The sequence below is a fragment of the Aythya ferina genome (assembly GCF_964211825.1).
Source record: "Aythya ferina genome assembly, chromosome: 20".
In the NCBI taxonomy this organism is placed as follows: Eukaryota; Metazoa; Chordata; class Aves; order Anseriformes; family Anatidae; genus Aythya; species Aythya ferina.
The window spans coordinates 9,616,527-9,644,209 of record NC_140318.1 but is presented as its reverse complement, the minus strand read 5'-3'; the positions used below and the strand labels follow the sequence as shown (position 1 = coordinate 9,644,209).

General features: G+C 44.7%; 1 protein-coding gene across 12 annotated transcripts in view; it reads left to right on the top strand.

Moving 5' to 3' along the window:
• The window catches only part of CACNA1B (calcium voltage-gated channel subunit alpha1 B), a 302,614-nt gene that overhangs the window by 11,918 nt on the left and 263,013 nt on the right, over window positions 1-27,683 (top strand). For 10 of the 12 annotated variants that reach the window (XM_084494378.1, XM_084494371.1, XM_084494375.1 and 7 more), the window contains 7 exons: window positions 192-286; window positions 682-793; window positions 1,429-1,671; window positions 2,960-3,038; window positions 6,631-7,027; window positions 9,337-9,442; window positions 15,937-16,076. In XM_084494378.1, coding sequence (XP_084350504.1) covers window positions 6,768-7,027; window positions 9,337-9,442; window positions 15,937-16,076 — 506 coding nt within the window. In that variant the 5' untranslated portion in view covers window positions 192-286; window positions 682-793; window positions 1,429-1,671; window positions 2,960-3,038; window positions 6,631-6,767. Of the gene's footprint in view, window positions 1-191; window positions 287-681; window positions 794-1,428; window positions 1,672-2,959; window positions 3,039-6,630; window positions 7,028-9,336; window positions 9,443-13,561; window positions 13,665-15,936; window positions 16,077-27,683 lie in introns of those variants that run through there. The other 2 variants (XM_084494376.1, XM_084494372.1) reach the window with 2 other exon arrangements.

The window sequence follows — 27,683 nt, the reverse complement described above, 5'->3', positions numbered from 1 at the left end:
AACCTTTCAAGTCTTAGAAGGCTGCAGAGTGTATGGCTGCTTTTTTAATTCCTATTATTCTTGCTTGCTGCATGGTTCTCAATTTGGTCCTAGACAGAGTAACAGCACATCCACCCATTAACTGTGTCTCATTGAGCACTTCACCAAACCTTCGGTCTGTCTGTGAAATTTGTGTTTTATGTGTGTTGGAGGTCCCAAGTGAATTTAAGGCTTTGCTGAGCCTGAGCACTCTGCAAAGGAGGAGGGAGCGTCACAGGACTCTGGAGATAACTGAAACAGGGAAAAGGTAAGCAAAGGACATCTTGATGCCTGTTTCCAGAAGTGAGAAATTCAGGGATTTGAAGGCCTTACGTGTGTTCATGTGCCCACAATCACAGCGAGAGCCCAAAGCAAAGCCTCCCATGTCTCCTGGGTCTAGCCCAGCCATGCTGCCCATTAACCAAAGTAACTCCTGCAGCTGCTGGCTTTTCGGAAAGGGGGAGAACTGATTTCTGCCTGCATATCAGGCAACTATCTACAATCTCCTCTCAATGCTCAATTTTTAAGACAATTTCTGTCCACATCTTCATATGCTTTCTCTCTTTTATCTTGTGCCACATGAACTGAAGACCACATATAGGAAACTAACCCTTGTTTTTTGTCATCTGACCAGCTGTTACTAAAACCTGTTTAATTTCCTAGGTTAAAAGGTCCCAAATCACCTTGAAACTGGGAAGACCTACGATGTGAAAGGATTCAAAGATACTCTGGGGAACATTGAAGTAACATTCTGCAAGGCGAAGTGATGCACGAGGTTAGTGACACTGGCATGGTTCAGGCTTCACCTGGCTTTCCTAAATCTGTACCAAGGGATGAGGCTTAAATCCCACTTACTGCTGTTGCAGCTCTTCAGATACTATCTCTACTCCATACTGCTTCATTCATGCATAGTGATGTCTTCTGGGAGATAAGCTTGCTCAGACAGCTGTTTCCAGCTGTTCCAGAGCAAAGGCTCTATATTAGCGTGTGAAAATACTGTAGAGGTTATCGGTTCCCCCTGCCTCTGTTCCTCCCTCAGACACACTGCACACACAAGTGCTCTGTTAAGGATAAGTGCAACTGTGGTAAGTGCAACTGGCAAATTTTTGCTGACATTAGGTGTAGAAACAGCCACTGAAGCTGCAAGTATCCAAAATCAAACTGTCATCCTCCTTGCTATTACAATATGGACTGTCACCACAACTGCCATCCTGCATCTGGGGAAGAAGAGGGTGTTCCTCTCCTTGTGCAATGTTGCATTTCAGTCCCCAAGCTCTTCAAAACCTCAGAAGACCTTGGGAGTCTGGGTTCTCCTCTGTCTTGTCCCTGGGCATCTCATGGCAAACCTGGAGCCATTTCCCTGTGTGGTCCTTATTTATTTTTCCATCTCTTCTCTTTATGCCTGAATAGTTCTGCTTCTCCATCATGGAGATGATGACAAACCCTTGGTCCTTGATCAATCTGTATGCAGTAAGAACACAGAAGATAATCCAGGCAAAGTGTGATTCATTTTTCAGTGTGATTTGATGTGCACATGATGTGCTGGGAGCTTTACAAAATACACAGCAGGCATCTGTGGGGGCCAAATACACCATGCTGGTTCCATGCAGAAAGGAACCTGGGAGCAGGTCTTCAACTTGTTCTGACCTTTGTGTAAGTGACTGATAAAATTCCCCCTTAGTAAATTTCTCTGACTTTCCTTTGCCAACCCACATAGCTCCTAATCGGGATCAGAAGAGTCTTGGTTGCTCTTACAGTTCTTATGATGCTCCTGACTCTTGGATTTCAAGAGTGACTCTCATCCAGAGCTGGGCCTACACATTACTCTATGTCATCTGCAAAGTTGTTTTGACATCGAGATATATTGAGAAGCAACTGGGCAGATTTTCAGAAGAGCCTAAGCAGAGGCTAGACCTGAATCTTAATGAGGATTAGATGTCTAATCAGTTTTGTGCCACAGACATATATCTGCTGAAAGGCCAAGGCGCACCAAATCCTCCTCTCTGGTGACCAAGTCCTCATCTAAATTGAAGTCCATAGCCATGGAAGAGAAGGGGTGCGCTTGCTGCCTTTCCTTGCTGGCTGGTTGGTCTTGGAGACCAGTGGAGTAGAAACAGTCTTGGAAATGCCAAGGAAAATTCAAATAAGAAGCCTGATGTAAAAACAGATTAGCGCTTCCTATCCTTCATCTTGCTCAAGTCCCCCCGCTGTGAGCACCTGGGTGCCTGCAAGTGGGCTGCTTTGTTTTTCGACAGAGGAAGGAAAGTCTTGCTGGGACTCGGGCTTGGTGCAGGGACATTGTGGGCCACTGACACCAGAAGAATTCTGGTCTGTCTTCAGCTCACGGACAGCCTTGTGTCACTGTGTCCTGTGATTTCAGAGTTAACACCACGAATTTTCTAATGTGAAGCTGACTTCCTGAGCTGACTGCCTGGTTATCTGGCTGCTTGGGGCATGCAGCAAAGATGCAAGCAGACTGTTTCACTAACAGCTTCCACAGCCAAGGAATGGCTGCTGTTTTTTTTGCCATGGGTGCTAGCTTGGAGGTTTGTGCACCTTTGTGCAGGGATGAGGTTACTGCCACCCAGCCACAGCCCAGGGGCTTTGCCTCATCTCCCAGCTCATGCCCTGAGCTCTGGGGGCTGGGTCTCTCTCTTACTCTGCATTTGTACAGCAACTAATGAACGGTAATTGGCCCCATGGCTCAGGGCACTGTTTGTGTTGCAGACAATACCATGATGTGACACGTGCAGAAGAGGGGCTGTATCTTTGTGAGGCTTCTCTTTCCCTTTGTTCACTGTTTTATCCTGGTATTACTGATTAAAAAATAACAGAATCTTTTCCACTGCCCTCCTCTTGCTGTTTTTTTGCATAGTGACATTTGGCTTCTTCTGGTAGAGTCAACTGCAACCTTTAATAATTTTCTCTACCTGCCTCACAGCAGGATCTTCCTCTAGCACAGCTGGTGCAAAATGCACATATGCAAGCAAGGAGAGAAGTCACTGACCAGGAACACCTTGGTAAGCTGCTTTTCTTGTCCTGGAGCTGCAGACCTTCCTGTGGTATGGAAGGCAATACGCAGTCTGTCATTTAACCATTTTCAGGAAATGTGCTCTTGGGAGCTGCACTATTTGGCAATTACTTGGGTCCAGAGCTCCAACATGCATGGGGTTGAAATGGCTGATCTGTTCCTCAGCGTTGCAAATTTAGAGAGGTAAATAAGAGCCCACTTACAGCTCTCTGACCCCAGAGCTCACCTGCAGTTCCTACAAAATATCTCCCTTGTAGCTTGTTTGTTGGTGTATGGCACCAGAGGGGATACTGGGGTTGTGTCCCTACTCCTCAGGACATCTATGCTCAGATCTCTGGGGCACTTCAAACTGGAAGTACCCTGGAAACACCCCCAGCAATGGATCTGGACTGTCTGGGAGTCCCTGTCAGCCACTTTGCCAGGGCAGAGGGTTGTCTGAGTGTCCCAGGCCTCTGATGTGCAGGCACCTGGGCTATCCTTCCAGTGTCTTTGCCTGGTCCCAGCAAGGCAGGCTTCTCCTGGCCAGATGGAAGTGCTGCACTGAAGCCCAGCCACCTGCCTCAGGCTCGTGGATCTGGGTGGAGGGGAAAGTCCAGGGAAATGCTTGGTTGCCTGGCAAAGCTGCTCGGGGAGGAGGGGAGGAAGGCTCCTCACTGAAGCCGAGGCAACCATGAGTGGTGTCATCTGCTCACCTTTGTCTTTAGGGCTTACTAGGAGGAGTTGCTCATGACCGAATCCATTTTTAGAACTTGCCGTGAAATGCTCTTTGCCCTCCTGTAGTGGTAGATTATAGATGTCTGACCTGTTTTAGTGCTCCATTTTTTTTCACTTTCTCTTAACTCCCCTGCTCTTTTCATAATCTTAAAAAGCCAAACTAAATCCAGATGCTTTCCCTTTTAAAGCTCAAATAATCCTTGCAATTGCAATCACTTTCTTGTGTTTAAAGCTTTCAATGCTTAAGATCTGTGTGATCTCCACTATGGTGTGAATGGGAGGGGCAGGGGGAAAGAAACAAACCCTGAGCATGCAGATTGAGGGAAAGGGCAAGTGGTGGTTTAACAGAACATCCCCACGCCATGCTGGCATCACTTTCTAGCTGTCACCAACACCCCCACCACTGTTGGATGACGCTGCTGCAGCACGGTGCTGGGGAGTTGGTTTGGGGGAGATGTAGAGGTTCGGTGGCTTGTGGGCTCTGGGTGGAGAGAAGGGGACAGGGAAGTCAGAGTTTTTACCTGTTTTTACCTGTTTTACTTGTTTTTATCTGTTGTTTACCAGAGTTTTTACCAGTGCCATTTGATGCTGTGTGTTTTTATGTTTTGGACTTTTCAGTGCTGTCCCCCCCACTGCCTATCTTGTTGGACTCAGGCATAAAGAATTGTGTAAGCTGATGTGTTCAATTTTTCAGGTGCTGGTTTCTCTCAGAAGAGATGGGGGATTATTGAAAGTGGCATTTCCCCTTCCAGTGGTTACTGACAAAAAGAGCCACATTTTTCTGCTGTATAATGTGAGACCACAGCATATACATGTACATGTATTAGGTTTAGTGACCAGAAGCAGAGAAGCAAGAATTTAGACAACTAAATAGATCAGCTGGGAGGAACTTGCTTTTCAGATGAAAATATAAATCCATTACAGCAAAACTGCAGTGAGGATGATGATGTTTTTAGGGAAAGCTGTAAGGGGGAAAGAGAAAGGCTGTGTGCTCCCTGCATTCTTCTACCCTGTAAAATAAAGCAAGGGGTCCCTGGGTGGCCCAGCCGTGGGGATCAGGTTGGGGTGATGCTCAGGGTGTGAAGGAGGAAATGAGAGGGAACACACCTTGGTCTGTGCCCAGGGACACTTAGGGTGCCCCAGAGATGCTGAACTGGTGGGCACTGGAGCAACCTGTTGGCAGCTGAAGTGCGAGGCCTTGCTTCCCACAGACATCAGCTTTTCCCAGTGACTCCAGCATTTGGTTCAATCCACAAATCAGCAGTATAGGGCTTGGGGTAACTCCGGCCCCGTGGCCTCCCAGACTGCGTGTGGAAAGGCACGGCTCACTGACCTTGTCCCCAGGCCTGGCAGAAACCAGGTGGCCACGTCAGGGTGGCCGCTGTTGCTGTGCCCAGCCCTCAAGGCAGCAGCATGTGCTGCACCCTCCTCCCTTGCTGCTTCCTTCTACAGCTCCTTGAGTCAACGCTGCTCACGCTGGCAGCCGGTGCTGCCTCCAAGGGCATCTCCTGGCTGTGCTGCAGCACGAGGAAGCCCTTCGGATGCCAGAGGCCTGTGTAAGAAGTGGGTTTCTTCCGCAGAGTCACCCTTTTGGATGCTGCCGGCCCTTATTTGTGAAAACCCTCTTGCTGTCTCCTGAAGCCAGCAGATGTTATTGCTACAGACTTGCCTTGTTGGTGGGTTGGTTTTGAACTGAGACAGCTTGGATGACTAAGGCAAAAACACATTAGCAGAGTCCAGGGTTTCCTTACTGTGGGGGAAGCGAAAATGTCCCCCTGTTGACAGCCCTGACTTCTCTTGAGGATCCTTTCTAAAAATTAATAGTTTTTATTGCTGATTTAGCCTAAAAGTAGAGGAAGAGTATCCTCACCTGCTACTGCAGCGACTGTTGGCGTGAGGTGCTCTGGAAGCAAGGCACAGTGAGCTCTGACTTGTGGTGGATGGGAGCAACAGAGGCTGTTGGAGTAAACAGGATTAAAGGATTTCACCCATAAATACAGGATTAAAGGTATCCAGAGCTCTGTAGGAGTCATTCAAACCAAGGGGGATGCAAAGTAAGTTGTCCAGAAGGTTCAAACCAGGCTGTGTGTGCCCAGCTCTGCACCACCTCACCTGCATGTCCATGGACATCTGGGGGCTTGCACCTACCTCCATCCACATCTGTCCCTGCTCCTGGGTTGGGTCTGGCTGATGAGACCCCCAAAATGAGATCCCCATTGCCCCAGACTTCTGTGGGGTACACTATAGGGGTTGTGGGGCACCCCTATTCCCCAGGGCGGGTGGGTGGGGGCATGGGTGCAGCATCCGGGCAGGGACGCACAGGGGCGGGGGTCGCCTCCCCTGTTCCCCCCGCCTCCCCCTGTGGGTCGGGGGGCGGTGGGCTCGATTTCTCCCTCCCCCGCCGTCCCGGGGGGCGGCCGCGGTTCCGCCGTATTTAGCGGGGTGGGCGGCGGCGGCCGGGCTCCATCCTTCCCTCCCCGCCTCCCGGTGCCGGTGACTGGAGCGGGCGGAGCCGCGGCGAAGGATTGGCTCCGGGCATCACATGCGGCGGGGCCGGGCCGGGCTGAGCCGAGCCGAGCCGTGCCGCGCCGGGCTGGGCTGGGCTGGGCAGGGCACGGCGGAGCGCTCCGGCGGCGGGCACGGCAGCAGCGCGGCCCCTTGGCAGCCCCGAGCCCCGCCGGAGGCACCGCGCCCGGCCGGCACCAGCCCCGCGGCCCCGGCCATGAGGTCGGGCCGGAGACACGGCACCTGTGCGGGGAGGTGAGCGGAGCCTCGGAGCCTTCCCCTGCTCCGGCAGCCCCCGGTGGCGAGAGAAGAGGAGGGGGTGTTGGAAGGGAAGGCTTTTTTTTTTTTTTTTTTAAATCCAGCTCTATATTTTGGTGCGATCCATCCCGACCCCGCAACTGAAGCCCCCGGAGGGAGAAGTGCTGCGCGCTGTGATGCGTCTTCCTCTCGCCTCGGCTGCCAGTTTGGATTGTAGCGCCCGGCTCCGTGCACTGCGAGGATGGCTCGGTTCGGGGATGATCTGCCAACACGCTATGGAGGTGGAGGGCCAGCCGGGGCTGGAAGAGGGAGCAGCCGGCAAGGTGGCCCCCAGGCCGGCCAAAGGATGTATAAGCAGTCGATGGCTCAGAGAGCCAGGACTATGGCTCTCTACAACCCCATCCCTGTCAAACAGAACTGCTTCACAGTCAACAGATCCCTCTTCATCTTCAGTGAAGATAATGTTATACGGAAATACGCCAAGCGAATAACAGAATGGCCATATCCTTTCAGGGAGGGCGTGTGGGCATGGGGGGGAAGGTGGGGAGGGGGTGACTGGGGGAACAGACCCCTCTAGTCAGCTGAGGATGAGTGTCTGGTGCTAATATAGACATGCATGTGTGATTCGGTGTGTGATGGGTGTGTGTGACATGGAGCCTGGTGTCCGACATAATGTACGGCCATGTAGCTTGGTATCACAGAAAATTGCTTCTGTGGGAGCGGCAGAGCGTGCTTTTGACTATGCCAGGGGTGTAAGGCATACGTGAATTCTGGTGTGTATTTAGGTGTGAGATATACAGTTGCATAGATTTGCATTTCCTATGATTTAAACCAAATGCAAAGGGATCTGTGAGATTCCTGCTAATGAAAGCTGATTGTTATTTCCATCTTAGAGCCTTACAACTCTTATTTCTCACTCTGAATAGAGGAAGAAACGTAAGATAAAAATGGTGACACCTTGGCATTGAAGCTGCACTGATAGTAGAGGTATCGATAGCTAAGATACCTTGCAAAATCCGATTACAACCATTACAGCTGGGTTTTTAGTACATCACCTCCTGAATGCATTGGCACCAACATGAATCTTGTCACTTTGAACTAGGTACCTCGCCTAAGCTTAGGGTGTTCTAAAACAAAAAATAAAAATAAAAAAAAAAAAAAGCAAAGCTTCGTGACAGGAGGAGGCAGTAAGTGGAGAGAAGGCTCATCTGCTGTATTGTGAAAAGGGCAGATGCTTTCTGTCTCAGAACCAGCTTCTAGGCCAAGTGAGCTGCAGAGATCTTCCTTAGAAGGGGGCTCTGCTTGTAATGATGCACACGGTGGGGTTGTAAGCTGTGAGAAAGGGAAGCAGGCTCTTCTTCCAAGATTATTTGAGGTTACCAGGGAGTAGATATACTATATGAGTGTGTGCGTGTGTGTGTGCATGTACGGGAGTGCATTACACTGGTGATCTCAAGGGAGCTGGTTGTTTGCTTTTCATTTAATATCACACACCTAATAATCCCAGCTAACATCAGCAAGGCCTCCTCCCAGCCTCCTAGCAACACTTTCAATTGCCACAGAGGCCGTTCCCTTCAGGCTTCCCCAGCTTTCACTTCCAGAGGGGCTAACAGGAAAAAAATATACCCCAGTAGAGTGAATGCACTTCCTTTCCTCCTGAACCAACACGCTCACACACGTATCGATCTCTCTGTCCCTGTTATAAAATCACAGGCAGGGCTGTATTTCCTTATCCACGTCTCCTTCCCTGCATTCAGCCTGAATAAACAAGCTCCAAAGCCCCAGTGGCAGTCGGAGCAGTGCATTTCCTGCAAGGCTGGATACGGTCTGCTCCCTGCCCAGCCCTTGGGTGCCCTCTTCATCGCTCGGCGTGGGGACGGCACCCACGGTGCTGCGGAGGCAGCCTCCTGGCAGAGCCCCCAGCCGCTCCCTGCACCGCTGTGTGCCCAGGGGGCCTGGGCAGGGGTGGCGCTGAGCGGTGCTGAGCAGGAGCTGACCACGGTGCTCATCGGAGCTGCCCGTGGTGCTGAGCACGGCTGTCTGCGGAGCTGAGTGGAGCTGCCCGTGGTGCTGAGCAGTGCCTAATGGAGCTGCCCATGGTGCTGAATTGAGCTGCCCGTGGTGCTGAGCAGTACTGCCCGTGGTGCGGCTCCGCCCTGGGAGCTCAGGGACTTGCCACAAGCCAGGGTTAGAGGCGAGGGCAAGAGGCGCGGGGGTACCTAGTGCCGGGTTAGCTTCTGTCCTGTGGGCTCCCTTCCCTCGCACAGCTCGATGGGGTGCTGGTTTGGTTCTCGTCAGGAGCAGGCGTTGCGATCTCACAGTAATTCGTGTTTTGGCCCAGTGTAGATGCTCTAAATTGAACTTTTCTAGCCCATTACTTGTTTACGCTATGCGGTCAAGTTAAACGGCAATGTTTAATGTTAATGTCTTTCTGAAAAATATTTTTTCATGTGACATCCAGCTGTGTTATTTATTCTGTGGCAGTTTAGCTTGTCATTTTCATTTAAAAATAATAATTAATAGCTTTTTGTTTCTTTTGGACCTTTTCTTTTCTTCATCCCTGTTCCCGTACTCCTTGAGCGGCTCAGCTTTTGTGTAAGCCACTAACTCTCACAAAGAAGAGAGCCAGTTTCCTACTCTTCTTCCAGAGGCACTCCAGAAAGAACTGAGGAAATCTAGGAGACTGAATGTCTTCAAAACAGATGAGAGATCTTTGAACGCTCAACTAATGTAACTGCTTAGGTAGAAATGGGATTTGGATGAGGTTCTTCCTATGTTGTCTAGTTTCTTCTTTAACTTCTGATTCCCACTCCATTTGAATACATGATTTTAGCTACAATCATAGCCAATTGTATTGTGCTGGCTCTGGAGCAACATTTGCCGGATGGAGACAAGACACCTATGTCAGAGAGATTGGTGAGTTCTATTTATTTATTTAGATTTTTTGTTTCTGGTCTAATACAAAAAGCAATCAGCCATCCAGTGTTGTGGGTGCTTGTATCTATTTTTAAGATCTGCATTCAAGCAAATGGCATTGAACTGACAATCAGAACAAATAAGCTAGTGACAACAAGTATAAGTATAACCTCCCAATCCCATCTCCACAAGAATGCTTCATCACTCTACCCAGCCCTGCCCAGCTGTGAGAAGAGCGGGACTTTATGGTATATCAGAAGAGCAGCAAACTTGGGTTGTCTGTAGACCAGGACAGGAAGGGACTGTCAAATGCTCAGAATTATCTGTAGAATCAAATGAACCTCTGTGCTATTGTCCCAGAAAGTGGTAGAACAGAGTATCCTTTTAGGCTCGCGTGCCTTTCAGCTCTCTTCCTGCTACAGCTGTATATCAAGGACCCTACAATACAAACTTTGGGTTTAGATTGTAACACTTCTCTGCCAAAAAAGCAGGAATTTAGGAAAATAATTTACCAGCAGGCTTTATGGTAATGAGCTCAATTACCTTATTTCAAAGGAAATATAAAAATAGTTTCAGAATCATTCTTCCATTTACCACCACTATAGGAAAAAAAGGATAATATTTAGTTTGATTTTTTTTTTCTCCTGCTGTTAATGATCTGGAACATCTTTTATGCCTAAATGCATTAGTCCTGGTTTATATTCAAAGGATGAATAAATATGTATCCATATGTGTTTTACATGTAGATATTAAATAATTGAAACAGAGATAATATTAGCCTTGCTGCCAAAAGTTAGAGCCTCTGTCTTCTGGTTGCTACAGTTTCCAATGCTGGTCCATAGCAGTGGGCAACTTTCACAATCTCATTCTTCAGAAACAAACAAACAAACAAATATAGTGTGTAATTGATAGATCTAGAAAGACCTTCAGGCTCAGCTAGTTCAGACTGCCTGTTTGGAAATGTATCCACTGATACCGGTGCCCACTTGCATTGTATTTGCTAAGTCTCTTTTTTTGTGAACAATTTCTACTTAAGAAATTATAAGGAAAACGTGAAGAATATGTGTTGATCTTTTTGCCATTAGATGACAATATGTCTTTGCATGCTTTGGGATCCGATAGCAAGGATCCCAAATCCAGATCACAAACCCAGATTTACTGGGTAAAATCTGGGTTTGTGATCTGGATTTGGGATCCTTGCTATCGGATCCAGATTTACTGGGTTTGTGAGCAAAGCATAGATTTAGACTCAGGACAATATTTGAGCTGGAGAAATGCCAGGGTTCCATCTATAGTCCTTGAATGTATGGACTGGAGGAAAGGTAGTTTTGTGAATTTTCTGGCTTGGTAAATCTTTGTGATACGTAATTTTAAGCAAGGGGGAATATAGTTACCGTGTTTCTATGCACCTCTATATCCCTAGATTTATAAAGGGATCCTAGATGCTGTTTGCTGGTCCTGTTCCCCATTGCATTAATTCCATGCCTGGTACTTGCATGTACACTTTCAGTTTCTGTCCCAGTCATTACAAAGGGGGGCAGTGTCATTACCAGCAAACAGCATAAGATCACTGAATGAGTTAAATGCACAGTGTTCACCATCAAGGTGAAGGCTTCATCTTCAAGGCTCTGCCTTGGCAGTGAAAGCAGAATTAACCCTTGATTTGTGTCCCAAGTACTGCTGTGCAGCATTGTCTTTGATCCAGATACTCCAGGGCCATTTTAACTAAAGCACATTTGTAACTGAAGTGTAAAGGGGTTTATCATAGAATGACAGTGAGGATATTTACAAGTCATTAAATTTTCTATTTCAACATATGCTTTAAAAATTAAACATTGTGGATACAAAAAACTGTCTTTTAGTTTTCAAAGTGAAACTTCCTTAGAATGCTCCAGTCGCTTCCACAAACTGTAAGTTGTTTCACTGAAAATGTTATGAATCCTCGTTAAGCTATAGTGGGTGAATATTCCCATATATTTTCAGGGTTGTTAAGCCAAATTATAAGTCCATATATAACAGCAGGTGCTTTATTACTGTCTTTGGCAGGAATGGAATTGGATTTTTAAATTATTATTATTATTATTTTTTGGTTAATGATTTACAGGTATATCTTCTTTCCTCCTGCATTCATTGAATTGGAGTGAGGTCTCATCACTGAAGAGTTAATCACATCTTAAGGATGAGATGCACATCATCAATGTTTTACAACTGGGAGATGTAGGCAGACTTGTTGAAGAAAAAAAACACAGCTGCAGAGATACTTTGTGCCATAGGTAGAAAGACAAAATCTTAAGATTTTTGTCCATTTGTTAAAATTGAGAAAAAGACAAAGGAGGACTCAATAGAAACATTTTCATTATTTTTCTCTGCTGACCAAGATATTCCTCTATGTTTCTCCCCAGAGACCCAAGATACAAACCTGCAATGCAATCTCACTTGGCTGTTATCTGTGCTCATGTTACCTGACAAGCAGGGTTAATTGAGCACATGGGAAGAGAAAGCGATGTCTCAGTATATGCAAGATTTCAAGAGTTGCAATGGCTGAGTTACAAGTAATCTTTCTCAGTCCATCTTCTGTATGTAGTGTGTTACACAGAAAAACTGCTCATTCCTACCCTGTTCCAGGTCTTGGTTTGTTCCTAGCTCTTTTGCCTAGTGCTTCTGCAGAACTGGAAGCATATACGCTTATTGTTCTACCAGATTGGGATGGGGGAGACTAGCCTGTTAATGAAATCCAGGCAAATTATATCCAAATGGTTGAAGACTTTGTCAAAACACAACCATTCAGGTAGAAATGTACCTTTGAGTGATTCTTTCACTTTGGAGGGATGCCAAGTGAAAAGGTGTGGAGGGAATTGCACTGATTGGCCCAGCACCTGGTGTTCAGAGCTCCAGATGTGGCAAGGTCTGAGGCATGAATGGCCTCACAGGTGGATGCCTTGCTCATAGTGGTCTTGGCTGTCCAACCTGAGGCGTGCTAGTGCTCTCTTTGTCTCCCTCTGAAATTCTCTGTTTTTCGTGAGAAGCTGCAGTAGATCATTAATTTGTCCCAGCCTGACAGAGACAGTGTCAGAACTTACAGGACAAGAAATCTATTTTCTGCCCTGCTTTGGGGCACACCATGTTTGAAGACACCAGCGGGTCTGTAGGATGCTCGTCTGTGTGTCACTGTAGGCTCTGAGTATTTGGCTTCCCCAGATGGTTTTGGTGTGAGGGCAAAGCATAACTGTTTTCTCAGATATTCATCATGACAGCTCCCTCACTTGGCTAATGGATTTAATTCTTTATGCTATCCACAGGCACTTTGTGCAGTCATATGTGAGCTGTTCATATTAAGCTTTGCATGAACAAAGCCTTACACACCCAAACCTATCAAGGCTGTCACATCCAAGGGCCAAGGAAAGACATTAGGACATGGACTAGGAATAGTAATGACTTTCCAGACTCAGAAGTTGTTTCTGATCTGAAACATATTGATTGAATGTGTGTTTGGCCCAGTCTCAAGCTTTGCTGTGTCCACAGCAAACAACCTGCTGGCACAGCTCTGGCTGCTGCCCAAATTCTCCACCCTCCTTCCAAGCATACACACTGATATTCATTAACACCTGCTTCCCCACACCCAGCCTCCTGTCTGAAGGGGGCTGCAGGATGCCCTGGCAGCAGGATTTCTGAGCCGACAGCTCTGCCCTTTCAATGCTGCTCAGGGAAAGTCACCCAGCTCCTCGCACTCTAGCTCCTTCCATCACACACAGTAATGCAAAAATCCTTTTCTTCAGCCACAGGCCCCCACTACCTAGTGGGGCATTGTTTTGTTTTTCATCCCATCCTTGTTACTGCTCTAATTCTTAGGCTGTTAGATTAAATTTAGACAGGCTTTAGAAAAGACCCTCTTTCTAGCCCCTCTTATTTCCCCAGCTACTCACTCCCAACCCTATCAACGATAATTTTTCTTTGTAATAAATACCCAAGCCCATCTGTGATCCGTCCTGCTTTCTTAGAAGCTGACAATAACTTTTTTTTTGACCCACTTCTTAAAAGCTCTGCATAGTCTTAGCTTTGGGAAGAACATATTCTATAAAATCCTTGAGTACCTGAATCGTGGTCCTTTAAAGCTGTGAGCTGTAATCACAAGGCACCTGACCTAGATTGAGCGAGTGGCTGGTGGCAGAGTAGGTGTAAGGCTTTCAGGAAGTGAGGGAGTAAGGTGGGAGAGTGTGTGTAGGTAAGGTGGTGGTTTCTTTTTTTAAAATTTTATTTTAAAGATGAGTAGTTTTTAGAGGCGTACTAGTAGATGTAGGAAGGGATGCGAAGGTTGGGCTCGGTGGGGGGCTTTGTTTGCAAAGACTTTGTATGTTTGTTGAGCTAGAAGGGGTGGAGGAGCAGGTAGACTAAGGGAGCTGGAGTGCTCCTGTGTGCATAAGGGAAAGCCGAGGAGCAGGAGCAGTAAGGTAGCTTCTTCTGAAATCCCAAATGACAATTTCTGACCTCTCTTCTTGTTTCCTTCTTTTCTGTACTTGCTTGTAGTCCTGGGATACTTCCAGCTCTTGTTGTGGAGAAACTGCTAGAAGAAAGCTCTTATTGCATTGTGTTTGGGGAGGGTCAAAAAGCGTCTGATAGCTGTGCCTTATGCCTGTTTCTTTGTGGGTAAATAGCACTGGGCTGACTGGAGTTTCTCAGTCTGGCAGCTGACAGGCCCTGAATCCTCTGGGATCAGTGAGGTTCTGTGGAGGGGCAGAGAGCTTGGAGGCTGCTGTTTGTAGAAAAACCTTGGCTGAAGGAGAAGCCAATTTTTGTTTTCTCCATTACAGTTGAAGGGCAACAGTGTGATCTCAACAGTCACCTGCTCTGTTTTGCTGTCTAGCCAGTTAGTGTGCGTGTGCGTGATCTGCAGGTAGCTGGCCCTCCTGCCTGGCCACAGCAGAATGGGAATGGGGAGCCGTGAGGTTAAGAAAGGTGGAGGGGATTAGAGATGTTATAGGGTGAAGGATAGGGGAGAACTGGGGTCACTGAAGTGTGTGTAGGGTGCTGATTTGTTGGAAACAAATCTTTTTAACTCAGCCACTGATGGAAAATCCTGTCCAGAGGTAGTCACTTCCAACAGCTTAGAGGTGCCGTCAGTGATTAGTGCTTCATGGTTGACTTGCTGAGTTGGGTACACATCGATGTGCTAAGTGCTTAAGCCTCTTTGGGAGGGGTGTGCTATTATGCTGCTCTTCTATGTGTGAAAACCTGGCTTTCTGTAACAAGTACCGTGCCTAAAGCATGGTCTGTGTGCTGGTGCAGGGTCAAATTTGAGCAAGAGTTACTATGTTGTAAAAATAAATGCTTGTATCAAAGCTGTTCCTTTCTTTGTTCTGTGACCACAAACACTTGACATTCATGTTCTTTCTGCACAGGATAACTAAAATCACCTTTTGTCATTAGCAGAATTGCAAAATGTAAACAACTGTGCACCAAACAGCTTCTCAGCTCTTTGGCTGTAATGGTCAGAAATGCCAAAGCCCCTGGAACAAAGATTTCTAATTTCCTAATTTGTGAGTTTGCTTCCTTCTGGGTAGGACTGCTGTACTTCCATTGCCGTCAGCAGAAATCATGGATCTAAGACACACTTGGAAATTGGATACAGAGGCCAAAGCTAATTAACATGTTCTTGAAACTGATGCCTGGTACTTTCACCTTTTACTTTGTTCTCATTTCTTGTCCACGTATTTCTTCCAACTTTGAATAATTGTATTTGGCACTGCATTTGTGTTTAAACTCTTATCGATATAATACTGAGGGATCTGGTGCCAAAGATGGAGAAGATGTTTAGTAAAGCCATGGAGACTAAACTTGGACTCCTCTCATGTGAGCTAGGGCATGGAGCTGTGGGCCTGAGACACAAATTTTACTGCTTCTACTATAACAGAAGGGAATGAGGTTTTCTCCCTGAATTGGTTACACAGCAAAAGAAAAATAAATGAATCTGCAGCTATGGAAATTAGGAACAGAGAGGGAAAAGAGTGAAGTAAGAACCGATGGAATAAATGATAAAGAAATAATTTCCTGCCTGCGTTTGCAAGCTTGCTGTGCTGACTGTTACTTCTGAAGATATTCTTTAGTTTCTGTTTCCTGGATGAATTGCAAAATGCGTGTTTTCTTCCATGTCAATAATTACAGAAATGTGGTCTCAAGTTTATATTTACCCTTGGAGCAAGATTTCAGTGTTGAAACTCCTTCCAGAATCTTGAGTAATGGTGCAAAGTGTGGGGTGAAACCATTGGAATAAAGGCAAATAGAGTTTTCCATGCAAAAAGCCAAATCTACCTTCAGAGTGAATAATTCTGAAATCTTTCTCTGTGCTTAGTTCCAGTACACTTGAACCTTTTTGTTTCAACTCTGTCCAGAGGGCTGAAAAGGGCATGAAGTTGGTGCACATAGTTGCTTATATAATTGCTGATGCGAGTGCAGAAGCACAGGTATCTCCTTGACACCTCTGATTTTATTCTTTTCAGGATGACACTGAGCCGTACTTTATTGGAATATTTTGTTTTGAAGCTGGTATAAAGATCATCGCTCTGGGGTTTGTTTTTCACAAAGGCTCTTATCTCAGAAATGGCTGGAACGTGATGGATTTTGTTGTGGTCCTCACAGGGTAAGTGACCTCCTCTCGCCCCAAGTTTAAAGGGGAGTCTTGCTCTGATTTGTGGTGTTCTTAAACTACAGGTTGGGGTGGGAGTGGTTGTGGTGAAATAGTACTCTAAAACTGCATTTGTGACCTTGCTGTCTTTAAATAATGGTTATTGTGCTGAGTGAGTCACTTTCAAAGCATTGTTTGAACCAAGTAAAAAGAAGTTTTGAGGATATTTATTTGTACATATGCTGGTATGTTTCTCATTCAGATGCTCACTGACGTTTCTCAGGCTTTGCAGGTTCTAATTGCCACTAGGTACTTGAACCTGATTTAAATCAATCTTTCTCCTGACATTACAGGCTGACTTCAAAAGTCAATGTGGAGTGAGCTAGCAAATTAAATGCATCCCATCTTTAAGCTATTATAACTCAGAAATCAGTGAAGTTTATGCAGGAATGCATTTGGTTTACTACAAAATAACTTTGCTGAAAATAATTCAAGGAGGGCACATGTCTTGTAAGGCTGCAGCTGAAAACATTATTTGTGTTTTGTACCCTGGTTGAAATGATACTACTAATTTGTTTCTTGGAAATGCTCACAGTTTTGTTATGCATTGCAACGGTTTCTATTTTTATATACATGTACATGTAAGGTACGGCTAGTGGATAATGAAAATGCAAACATTAAGTAACTCTTAAAGTCTACAAATTGTGCTTTAAAGCTCCAAATGAAATGTTAGGGTTTCCAAAGGTCTGCGTGAGGTCCTGATCTTGGAATGATCTTGGTTAGTTTTTCCCCACGAAGATGAACCCTGGTTCTTGTTATTAATAGGCGCTCATTTCACACACCTTTGTATGACGGACATATATATTCTTTGGTCTGCTTAGTGGTGTACAGTAGGATGCTGTTAGGAAAACGCTTGCATACATATACAAATATATTCATTAGATGCATTAGCACTGTAATTCTATTTGCATTCAGTGTATCATGTGATACAGCAATTGAGAGGCCAAAGGGAGTTCTTTATGTATTGAGGAAGAAAATAAATATGCAGGGCTTGATCCTCCTGCTGCTGGGGCTGGGTATTTAATCAATAGAAACTTCAGTGGAGCCACAAGCAGAATCAGATTTACATACTTGGAAACATAGGGGGTACTAGGATGAAAAGAGAATTAATACAGACGTTACAATTATTTGCACTGATGGTCTGTTCTGGTTCCTAGTTTGCACTATGCCCTTTTGTGTGTTTAAAAAAAAAAAACAACACACACACAAAAACCAAACAAACACTAAAAAAAAAATAAATCACTAAATCAAGGCCCTAGTTCTGGAAAGGACTTTGGCACATGTTTTAATCTACCCTTCAGCAAAACATTCAAGTACATGTTTGAATTCAGCTGACTCAAACGGTTCCGTACTTTAGGTTCTATGTAAAAGCTGTCCTGAATTAAAGCCATATAGGTATTTGTTTGGACATGATTTTTTCTGTTTTTTAATGAACACAGGCCAAGAATCTAAAAATGTACATTTAAAAACTGCCTAGCTGTGATGCAGACGTTCAAAGTTTTGCAACAGCATCTGAAACACTGTGTGCCATGCTTGTGGAGTCACAAACAACTGTGCAATGCTATAGGCGTGACACGGGCATCTTACTGGTGCCAGTTTTATTGTGAGCACTGTTTGCAGCGCTGTTTGATCTCTGAGCATAATTGCAGAATATCAGCTTGATTAGACAGCTGTAATAAGGAACCCTGTTGCCATCTGCAAACACGCGTATTCTTTTGAAGTACAATCCTGTTAACGTCAAAGCTTCTGGTTTCCAATGGTGATGCTAGCTGGGCTGCATTGAAACTGTCTTGTACATGGACTTCCCACCAGGCAGGCCGTGCAGGGAAAGCAATGTGTAAACCAGTCAACATCAAGCCCAGGAGTTAGCTCTAGTGAGGAAACCCACAGCCTGCTAATCTGCTAAATTGAGGCCTGGATTTAGCGAGGTTCTTAAGCTTGTGCCCAGCTTTTGGTGTCTGAGGGGCCCTACTGCAAACACCGAGCGTGCTTGGTTAGGTAAATGCTTAGTTAGGTAAATGTCTGGGGCTGTAATTGCAAACCCACTGTTAATGTGGAGGCAGCTATGGTAGAGAAATAGCATTGAGAGGTGAGCTGCAGATTCACACGGGAGGTTAAATTAGTATTTCCTCCCTAGCTGGCTGTGTTTTGCTCTGAATTTCCTAGAGCCTTGTGTTTTACCTTATTCCTGTGTTGCCATTGGTCTGTGCTAGAAAGCAGAAGCTCCTCTTCCTCAGGCTTCCTTCAGAGGCTAGAAATGCTTTCAGCCACCCATTATCTTCCTCGGCTTGGCTAGCTGATGCTCGAGAGGAGCCTGAGCATGGCCTCTTCCTGGAGTGAATATTGCTTGGCATTTCTGCATCGAGACACTGAAGGCAGGTTGCTGAGTAGAGATGCTTACTGCTAACAGCCCCGGGTGTTTCTCCAGGGAGCTGGTGGCACAAATGAAGCTTTCATTTTCCTTTCTGGGGAAGGTGATCACAGATCTGTTTCAAAACAAAACAAAAGGCAAAAAGGCAGAGAATAATAAAATAAAAGGACAGTGCTGAACTTGTACTTTATGCATTCTTATAAATATGGATATGCAGGATATCAGTTTCTGAAATATACTTTTATTACTCATAATCAAAAGCTTTCCTTTGCCATTTGTGCAAGATTTCCACTTAAAAATGTTGCTTCATGCTTCCCAGGCAGTGATCAGTGTTCAGTTCCCAAGCTCAGTTTCACACTGATCTTCAATATTGTAGAAGGATTTTGATTTTTCTTTTTTTTTTTTTTTTTTTCCATGTAAGCAGGAGGGATCTTGAAATGCATTTTCATGATATCACATGCAGAGTTGTATACCTGTTAATGCTGGTGGGTGTACATTTTTAAGGTAAATTGTGAACATCAGAAAATCCAATCTCACTTTCAGCATTTAGCTAAAGCCCATAAAAGCAAAGAGCAGCTCTGCTCTCGTTGGCTGTTTCCATAGGAAGAGGGCCAGCCAGTGTCTGGGTGTGTTTTGGAGGAGGCTGTGGGGGAAGGCACTGCACTGATTGAATTTACCCTTATGTAAATGTTAGCGATCGTGCAGTAACCCTTCCCACTTGCTTCTTTTTTGTCACCACCCCTTCCATCGCCACTCAAGGCCTGCGTACTGTTATTACTGATAAATATGTATTTTTTTATTTGCCTGCAGTGACGGACATTTTGCTTGTCAAAATCAGAGAGTCACACTTGTTAATCAGAAAATAAATCAGGGTGCTGTTATATGCAGCCAGGATCAATATCCTATTGAGCTAAACTGAACACTAATAGACAGTGGCCCCAAACGCTTGGTTTGCTGTTCCAGAAAACACTCCCCCGGTTCTTTCCACAGCAGTGCCGCGGTGCCTTTTTCTCATTTACTTTCAAGGAAGCCTGCTGATCTGCTGTTAATAAAGGCCTGGGAAAATAATAGATTGCTGCTCCCTGGAAGATCTTTTCCTCTGTAATTTTTTTAGTTATTTCTTGTAAACTCCTATAGCTGTAGATGAGTATCGAGGAAAGCTGCCCTACTGCGATGTGCTTTTTGCTGTTGTGGAGACACACATTTTATAGCGCCTGCTCATTTTATTTTCACGTTTTTATGGGCTTGCATTTGCTCCAGTGATGACATCACCCGTTAGCAGCTCTAAATCACACAAGAATGCAATTGCCCAGTTGGCCTGGGACTATATGATCTTAATGTACTTTTCCCAAGGGAGGAGAAAGGGGATTTTTTACTCTGCTGCTGCAACCTGTCTTCGGGTGGAAAACTCAGAATTCCACAGCTGTCTTGGGAACCAAGTCCTCCCCACACCCAGTGCCCTCAGTTACATGGCAGCAAATGAAGGGAGCCTACATTCAGGACCTCTACAGTTGAAACCTGTTTCTGTTGGAGTTATTTATAAGATTTCTCCTGGTGTCCTGAGCTTTGGATAAAATGGCCTGAAGCTGGGTTGAACTACGAGCTCCTCTCTCACTGGAGCTTGTATAATAGTGTGGATTCTAGGGGAAGAATGAGAACAAAACATTATCTTCCTATTATCTTCCTGATTCCCAAATTTCATAGATATAGGGATTTTTGAGGAAAGGATGGGTGTGATGACTTTTAAACTAGATAATCCAAGTGGACTCTTCTCCTAGGCTGTATTTTGGAATCTGTTTATAATTTTGACTGCATCATATCCTGGATAAAAGGTTTCATGATCTAACTGTGGACCAGAAGAGAAGCTACCACTTATCCCATTTTTCCTGTCACTAGCTACCCGGGGTTTCCCTTAGAGTCTTCTGGATTTTTTTTCTGTATGCTTTTGGTTTTATGAGTTTCCAGCTTTTCCCCTGTCAGAGTCCTATGCTGCCTGACCTCCCTTGACCTGAGAGCTGCTCTGTGTACCACTGACCTGTGCTGCTGTTCTGCTCCTTCCCTAGTTTTAGAGTATCCTCTTGGACCAGTGACCGCGACCACATGCAGTGTTTGTCCCACACTGAGAGCTGCTAAGACTGGTATAAATAAATGTAGCACTTAACAAGCTCATGTTCTGTCCTTTATGAGCAGAGTTAGGTTTTTTTTTTTTTTTTTTTTTTTTTTTTTTTTTTTTTTTCTCTTCATTTAATCAGCCTGCGTTGAACACTTGAAGAGTCCTGGTTTGTGCCTTGAGCCAGTTGGATCAGCTGCCTGGATCTCTGGGTGGGACTGGCAGAGACAGCATGTGCCAGGCCAGGAGCTGCCAAATGATGTGCACAAAGTATCTGTGCAATTACTGATGTCTCAGGCTGTTGGGAACAAATTACAAAGGCTAGAATTATCTTGATTGTCTGGATGACAGAAATGTGCTCCTAGCCTCACTGGTGATGCTAATAATCTGGAAGGTAACTCTTTTAATAATAAGGACCTGTCCATCCTTGATATTAGCTTTGCTAGTTACCAGGATCATCTTCGTATGTGGGCAGTCTGAGATGCTATTCCTGGCGCAGTGCATGAGGAGCAGCAGCAGTCTTGGTTGCGGTGATGACTATCAAAGGGGGAAGCGTAGGTACAATTGAGGCTGGTCTGTACGGCAGGCTGCAGATCTCTGATCTTTCAGCTTGAGATGGATGTAGGTCCCAGACAGGGTGTGGGGTGTGATGTGACTAGGAAAGCACTAGGAAAGTGAATGTCTGGATGAGGGCTGGGATTTCTAAAGCTGTCAAATACACGTAGCTGCCTGGAGTTTCTAGCATTTTTTCTTCACACACAAATCTCTGTGCATTCAAAAGCCTGTAGAGTAGGATGGCTGAATTACAGGGCCTGTGACTGGCATTTGTGTACTCCCCAGAACAGTTCAATCCCCACCCCCAAATAACTGTAGAATGTAATAATCTGAATGCCTAAAAAAAAAAAAAAAAAAAAAAGTAAAATCTCTTGAAAGTACTTCCAGCAATGCTTTAGACAGTATGCTCAGCGCTTTCTTTATACTTTCTTTATAAAGCCTTAGATCTAGACACCTAGGGAATAAAGGAGGCAGGAGCAGGGACATGCAGATTTCTCTCTGCCTTTCCTATGTGGACCTTCTGGCATGTCTGTGCTAGAAAGCAAAGCTGAGCAGCAACAGGAGCACGGAAAACGGATACTTTATGAGGGACAAGCTTCATCTTGATAAATTATCACATGGAAAACAAGTAAGTCTCTTTGCATGGTTATACAGTATGGGTGGTGATGGACGAGGGCTGTGATTGCTATTAGCATTGTGCACATGAGTCATGCTAAAAGCAAAACCTCTAGATTTTAATGGAGTTGATCACTATTTCCATTTTATTTTATGCTCCAATGATGAATGAATACTTGCTGGCTCAGCAAAGCTAAGGGTACCTTCTGAAATTAAATCAGATAAAAAAAAAAAATGTGACAAGGGAAATGGAATTCACCTGCTTTCCTGAATGCAAGGTGTTAAGCGGAGGTTTGGCAGGTGTATGGGAGCTGTGATGGAAGAAGGCAAGAAACCAAATTTTTTTTTTTTTCAAGGCAGAGAAAACAAGTGGCTGGAAACTGGAAGAGAAGAGGGCATGTAAGGGCTCAGTGAACAGTCTGAAATAGTTTGAAGTTGTCCTGTTGTCTGTCACTTGACCATCTGGGCTTTTGGGAAGCTGAAGCCACACTGGGGAGCTTAGGAAACAGCTTCCATCAAAGGAGAAGACACTGGAGAGGGAGAGATGATTTATGGTCTCTAAACTTACTTTGGCAAATGCTTCTGCTTCCTTTTATCCACTCTTATGACCAGTTTTACCCAGTGGGGCAGCAGTTTACTTGGGGACTGGTGCTTGCTTTCTATATGGGTTTGTCTCGCAACAACCAAAGCGGGTCCCAGGCTGTACTGTGCCCATTGGGTTGTTAATTAGGGCTTGTGTTTCTCCTGTTACTTACAGTGGCTTTTGTGCATTGATTTTGTTGGGGTGGGTAGGGGAGTTTGAGCAGGTAGGTGTGTAATTGTGTGTCTGGCTGCTAAATTGGAAGGAGACTTTCCTGAGCAGAGGAGGACTCAGGGCTGTGCTCAGAGGAAGGCTGCAGATGGTCACGGACCCTCAGAGGACCTGCAGATGGGTGCAGCCCCTCCCTGGCAGATGTCAGCTCGAAGCAAGGCTCTGCTCTCCCTGTTGTGGCACACTGAACACTTCAGGTCAGTGTATTTCTCAAGGGCAATAAGTAATGAGATTGACATGCTTATTTCTTACTGTATTAGAAGTGACTGCAAGGTATTGAATACCTGGTATGTAAACTGATAAATGATGGGTACTGTGCAACAAGCCAGAAAGATGAGACACCAACAAATAGCTTTTCTCCAAATGGAGAGGAAACACACACATTTCTTTAGTTTCCCATTTTTGTGCTGATTTCCATGCTTTGTGCCTGTTTATGCTTCTCTGAAGGTTTTTGCCCATGAAGAGGGGAGTGTTGGATGTGATCTGAAGGTGCCTCTGCCTCCCTGACCTGCAGGCTCTGAAGCTGGACTGCTGTGTGATAAAAATGGCCATAGCAAGTGAAAAGGAGGTCTGCTTTCTCATCACAGCCAGAGCTTAATCAAAGCCAGCCAGGATAATTAGTCCAGAGTCCAGACACTGTTTTTAGCTTTTTTATGGCTCTTGAAGGGAGGAAGGTGGCAGGGAAATGTTGTCTCTTCTGAGTGGACCAGCTGTACTATGCAAAGGCAATCATAGAGACTGCAGGTGTGGAGAGGACTTTGGACCTTGTGATCTGTCCCTAATGTCTGATCCTGCCCTGGCAGTCATGTAGTGTGGGCATCTGCTTAACTGCCTGCTCTTCTCTATAGGTGGAAAGCATTGCACATCTGGCTGCTGTTACAGCTGGGTATAAATGGTAGGATTACAAAATCAAAACAATGAATAAAAATGCAGATCTGAAGTGCTCTAATGTTTATTTTCTTACTCCTTCCCAGTTAAAAGGGAAAAAAAGCAATACAAATCACCCAAGCCCTCTATGTGGTGTTGAGTGCTGTCTCATGATTAGATGTGGAGGAGTGCAGGATTTTCTCAGGCTCGTGTTTCTCAACTGCTGTTCTTGCTGTTGTGTCCCAGTTCCCAAGTGGCCAGCTTTTGATGGCAAAGTGCCTCCTCATCTGAGATGATAAGAACCTGACTGTGATTGTTGAAAAGAAGGAAGATTTAGAAAATCAGTCTAATTTTAATTGCAATCTAGTCCTATGTGCCAGGAGCAACAGCATCACGTTTGCACAACCACCCTTGAGTCCACCACTCACCCCCAAAGGATTTGGTGTGTTGGGACCACCGTCTTCCCCAGGGCTCTCTGAAAGCATCCAGGAAATTTAGTAGAGGTGGAAAACTGGTCTTCTGCTTTTTTCTTGCTGAATCACTAACAAGGTGTTTGGGATGTCCTGACCAGGGCAAGGCTTCAGTGCTGGAAACTGGAAGCAAGAAAATGGGTGGATCCAGATTTCTGTGTAGGTAACCCAAGCTCTGTGGTCAGTGCCTGGCATGTGGGTACCTGGAGATGGTCTTTGCCCAATTCCAACTATCCTGGATATTTTCTGTGTTGAAGAATCTGACAGAACTAGGATCAAGGAAAGGGTTCCTCTGTAAATGAGTTCAGTGACAGCAGGGTGTCACTGCATGACACTGCATGAACTCCTGGCTATATGGGAAGGCTGCTTTCATGCAGTGGGGAAGCCTGGCAGCTTGGGCTGAGAAATAAGTTCTGCTTCCTACTTGTGGCACGTGTCAAACCTGTAGTGTGAGCTAGAGGGTTTGGAAAGCTGCCTGATGCTTGCAAAGGAGCCTGGCCAGCTAAATATTTCCTTCCTGACTTGGTCAGGCTAAACGGCTGACAATAAATGGCTTTGTCTCCTTCTTCCACCTCCATTTCTATGTATGCAGGTGGTTAGGTCTTCAACTTACTTTCCAGTTCTAAAAGAAAAAGGGAAGATTAAACTGTCTTTTGTCTGTTTCCCATCTTGAACATCCTGAACCAACATCCTTGAATAAAGCTTTTCTTAAGTTTGGGCATGGGAGCTTAGGAGGAAAGCTGTGAAAATGATTAAAGGGTTGGGAAAGAATCTCTATTTAGGGAGAAATGAAAAGGCTGAGAGTTAAAATTAAGAGGAAAGTCTCATAAGGGTAAGATAGTTCAAAAAAAAATAAGAAAAGAAAAAAAGAAAAGAGGAAATTGTGTTTCTCTATCTATTTTGGCAGGATGCAAAAAGAATCGGCAAAGAAATTGAAGTTTTAGAACTCCTTTACTAATGGAAATATAATTAACTCATGGAACTTGCTGTCACAAGAATTTGCTTCAGCTGGTCTGTTTTGGTTCTTGAGACCTAAAGAGCCTCAAGATCATCAAGATTCACCAGAAAGGAAATGGATTTTTGAAGGAGGATGATTAGGCCCTTTTACTTCCTGCTACTCCCTGAAAGGAGATAGGTGGAATTCTGAACAGACTGTTTCATAATTGTCCTTTTCTTTATCTTGTAACTTCTTCTGAATCATGCTGGAGAAATGATTCCAGAGCAGCAATCCAGTCTGTTACAGCATGACCTGTGAAATGCAGCAGAGTGTGTCAAGGGCTAAACTTCATCTCTTTATACATGAAACAATATCAATAAGAGTAGTGGTATTCCATCACTTAATGTCTGATTTAAAGATCAAACATCTTTTTGCAAGCTGTGCTATAGCTTAGAGGAAAAACTTCAATGCTTCAGTACTGTGTTAAGTGTGCCCTCAAAACCTGCGGGGCCAAGATTCAGGGAAAGATCTGGGTTTGAAAACTGTCACTCATTGAAAATGAATCCAAGGTAATTTCTAATAATGTCAATGGCACTTTGATAAAGGTGCTCTGGTTTTTGGGGAGGAGCGTGGATCAGGCTACACGCTGTAGAAGTGTTCCTGCTCTCTTTCCATGATGGAACATCACCTTGACCTTGTGCTGGGAGGAGAGGGCTCCCCTTGGCTGCAGTCCCTAAACTTTGCAGGACTTGGAACATAGAAGCAAGTATTGGAACATCTGGCAGATGAAATTAGCTTGTCAGACGGGGGACCTTATCCTGAATGAAGCACTGAGCAGGAATGACAACACATCCAACTGCCAGAAATCAGGCACCAAAGCTCTCATGCTGGGTAGTATTGTTAATGTACCTCCATCTCAATACCAAGACAAATCTGACTCTTTTCTGGCCCTCCAAATTGCGTTAAGAGTGGTAGCCAAAGGCTGTGTGGCAGTGACCTATTTCTGCACTGGTAGATGGGTAACACCTCTCTTGATGGGCATCAGAAGTAGGTCTGGGGAAAAGATGGATGTAAGCCTGAAGTCTCAGTTTGATAGGTGTGTATCATTGCATCCTGGCTGCTATGGCTAAAGGTTCTGCCTTCTCAAGGAGATGATGCTAGGGACAAAGACTGAAGTCCAGCAAACTCCTTAAATGTCTTTTTTTTTTTTTTTTTCTTTTTAAATCACGTTATCTTTGAAAGCTAATAAACACGTGCTCCGAATAAGTGATGCTGTATCAGCCCAAAAGCATTTAGCTGATAACATCTGTATCTTCATCACTTATCTATGCAGATTATTGTTGCTCTGAGAGATGTGTTGAAATGAAAAAGTTTGCCTTTCTTGTCTCCTGATGCCAAATCCAAGCCTTGTTTACAAGCTTCCTGGGCAGGAGCAATACATTCCAGAAGTTCTAGCCTGGATTGTCTGGGTGAATCCTGAGCTTGTTGCATAGTTCAAGTTTATTTTGCAATAGAAAGGAATAAAATACTTAAATTGGTTATGTAAAATCCAAGAGGATTTGGAAAGAATAAACTTAGCTATCAGTTGTGGAAAAGATGATAAAAAACCTCTCTATGATACCCTAAGTCTATTATTAAAAGAACACTATTCTTTTCCTCCTGGGTTACAACATTAAAGCTAATTATAACAGGTATAAAATCATGGTAACCCCTGACTTTCACGAGAGGTGAAAAGGACAAAGGAAGTTGTCTGATCTAATTTTCTTGCTTTAATTGGGAGACATGAAAGAACATGAGACTATAGCTGCAGATAATGCTGTGTCTGAGACAGATCCAGGATAATACAGTTTCAGTTCCCTTTCCTAGCAGATTGAGCAATGGAGTGGGATTTTTGGGTGTCTTTTTTTTTTTTTTTTTCTTTTCTTCTTTTTTTCTGCTTATTCCATTGGCTAATGAAGATTTGCAGCCATTGCTTTTCCCTTTTGTGTCCATATTTCCATCCCTTTAAAAATGAAGATAATGATGGTACCTGAATTCATAATATACTAGTGAAAAAGACTGTTTGACAGTATTGAAAAGAAGTGAGTTTAAAATCTCTCAAAAGAAGTAAAAATAAGTCTTCAAAAACGTTGAAATCAAGTGAGGAAAATTTGAATCAGAAGTAAAATAAATGGCAACAGCATAATCTTCTAGAAATGCAGATGCTCACTCACAGTGAGTGGGAGAATTTTGCATGGAGCTCAGTGTTCATGTACCACGGGGAATGTGTTAAAACGATGGTGTGCCACACAGGGGAAATTGCAAATGTGGGTGTCTGTCAGATTTTAACCTGAGAAAAGATTGGACCTTTGGGGGAGGTGACATGCTCTGAGTCAAAATGTCCAGAAGTATTGTCACTGATTTGCCAGAGAATAAAAAAGGAGTGGCTCAACTCTTGCTGGAGCAGAAGTGGCTGAGTTGAGAAAGACGAATGCCAGCTATGGCAAAGTCAGTCTTTCAGGGTAATATCCTGGCCTTGTGAAACCACGGGTAGAGTTTGAAAAGTTATGGTGACTATAGGTAATGAATAAAAAAGAGAAGTTGGAAGTCTTTGCCCAATATCTCTTTCCTCAGGAAAAGGATGGAGGCTGCAATGGTTTATAGCAGGATGAACATCTCTGGGAAAGCAGCACTGTCGAAGCCATTGGCTATAACCACTGGCAGGGTTCAGCTGTTTGGGTCTCGAAGGCCTGATCTGAGAAATCAGCCAATGTCTAGGACTTCTCTGGGAGCCCAGAGAACAAAAGCAAACAGGGCATGTATTTTTCTTTTTCTTTTTCTTTTTCT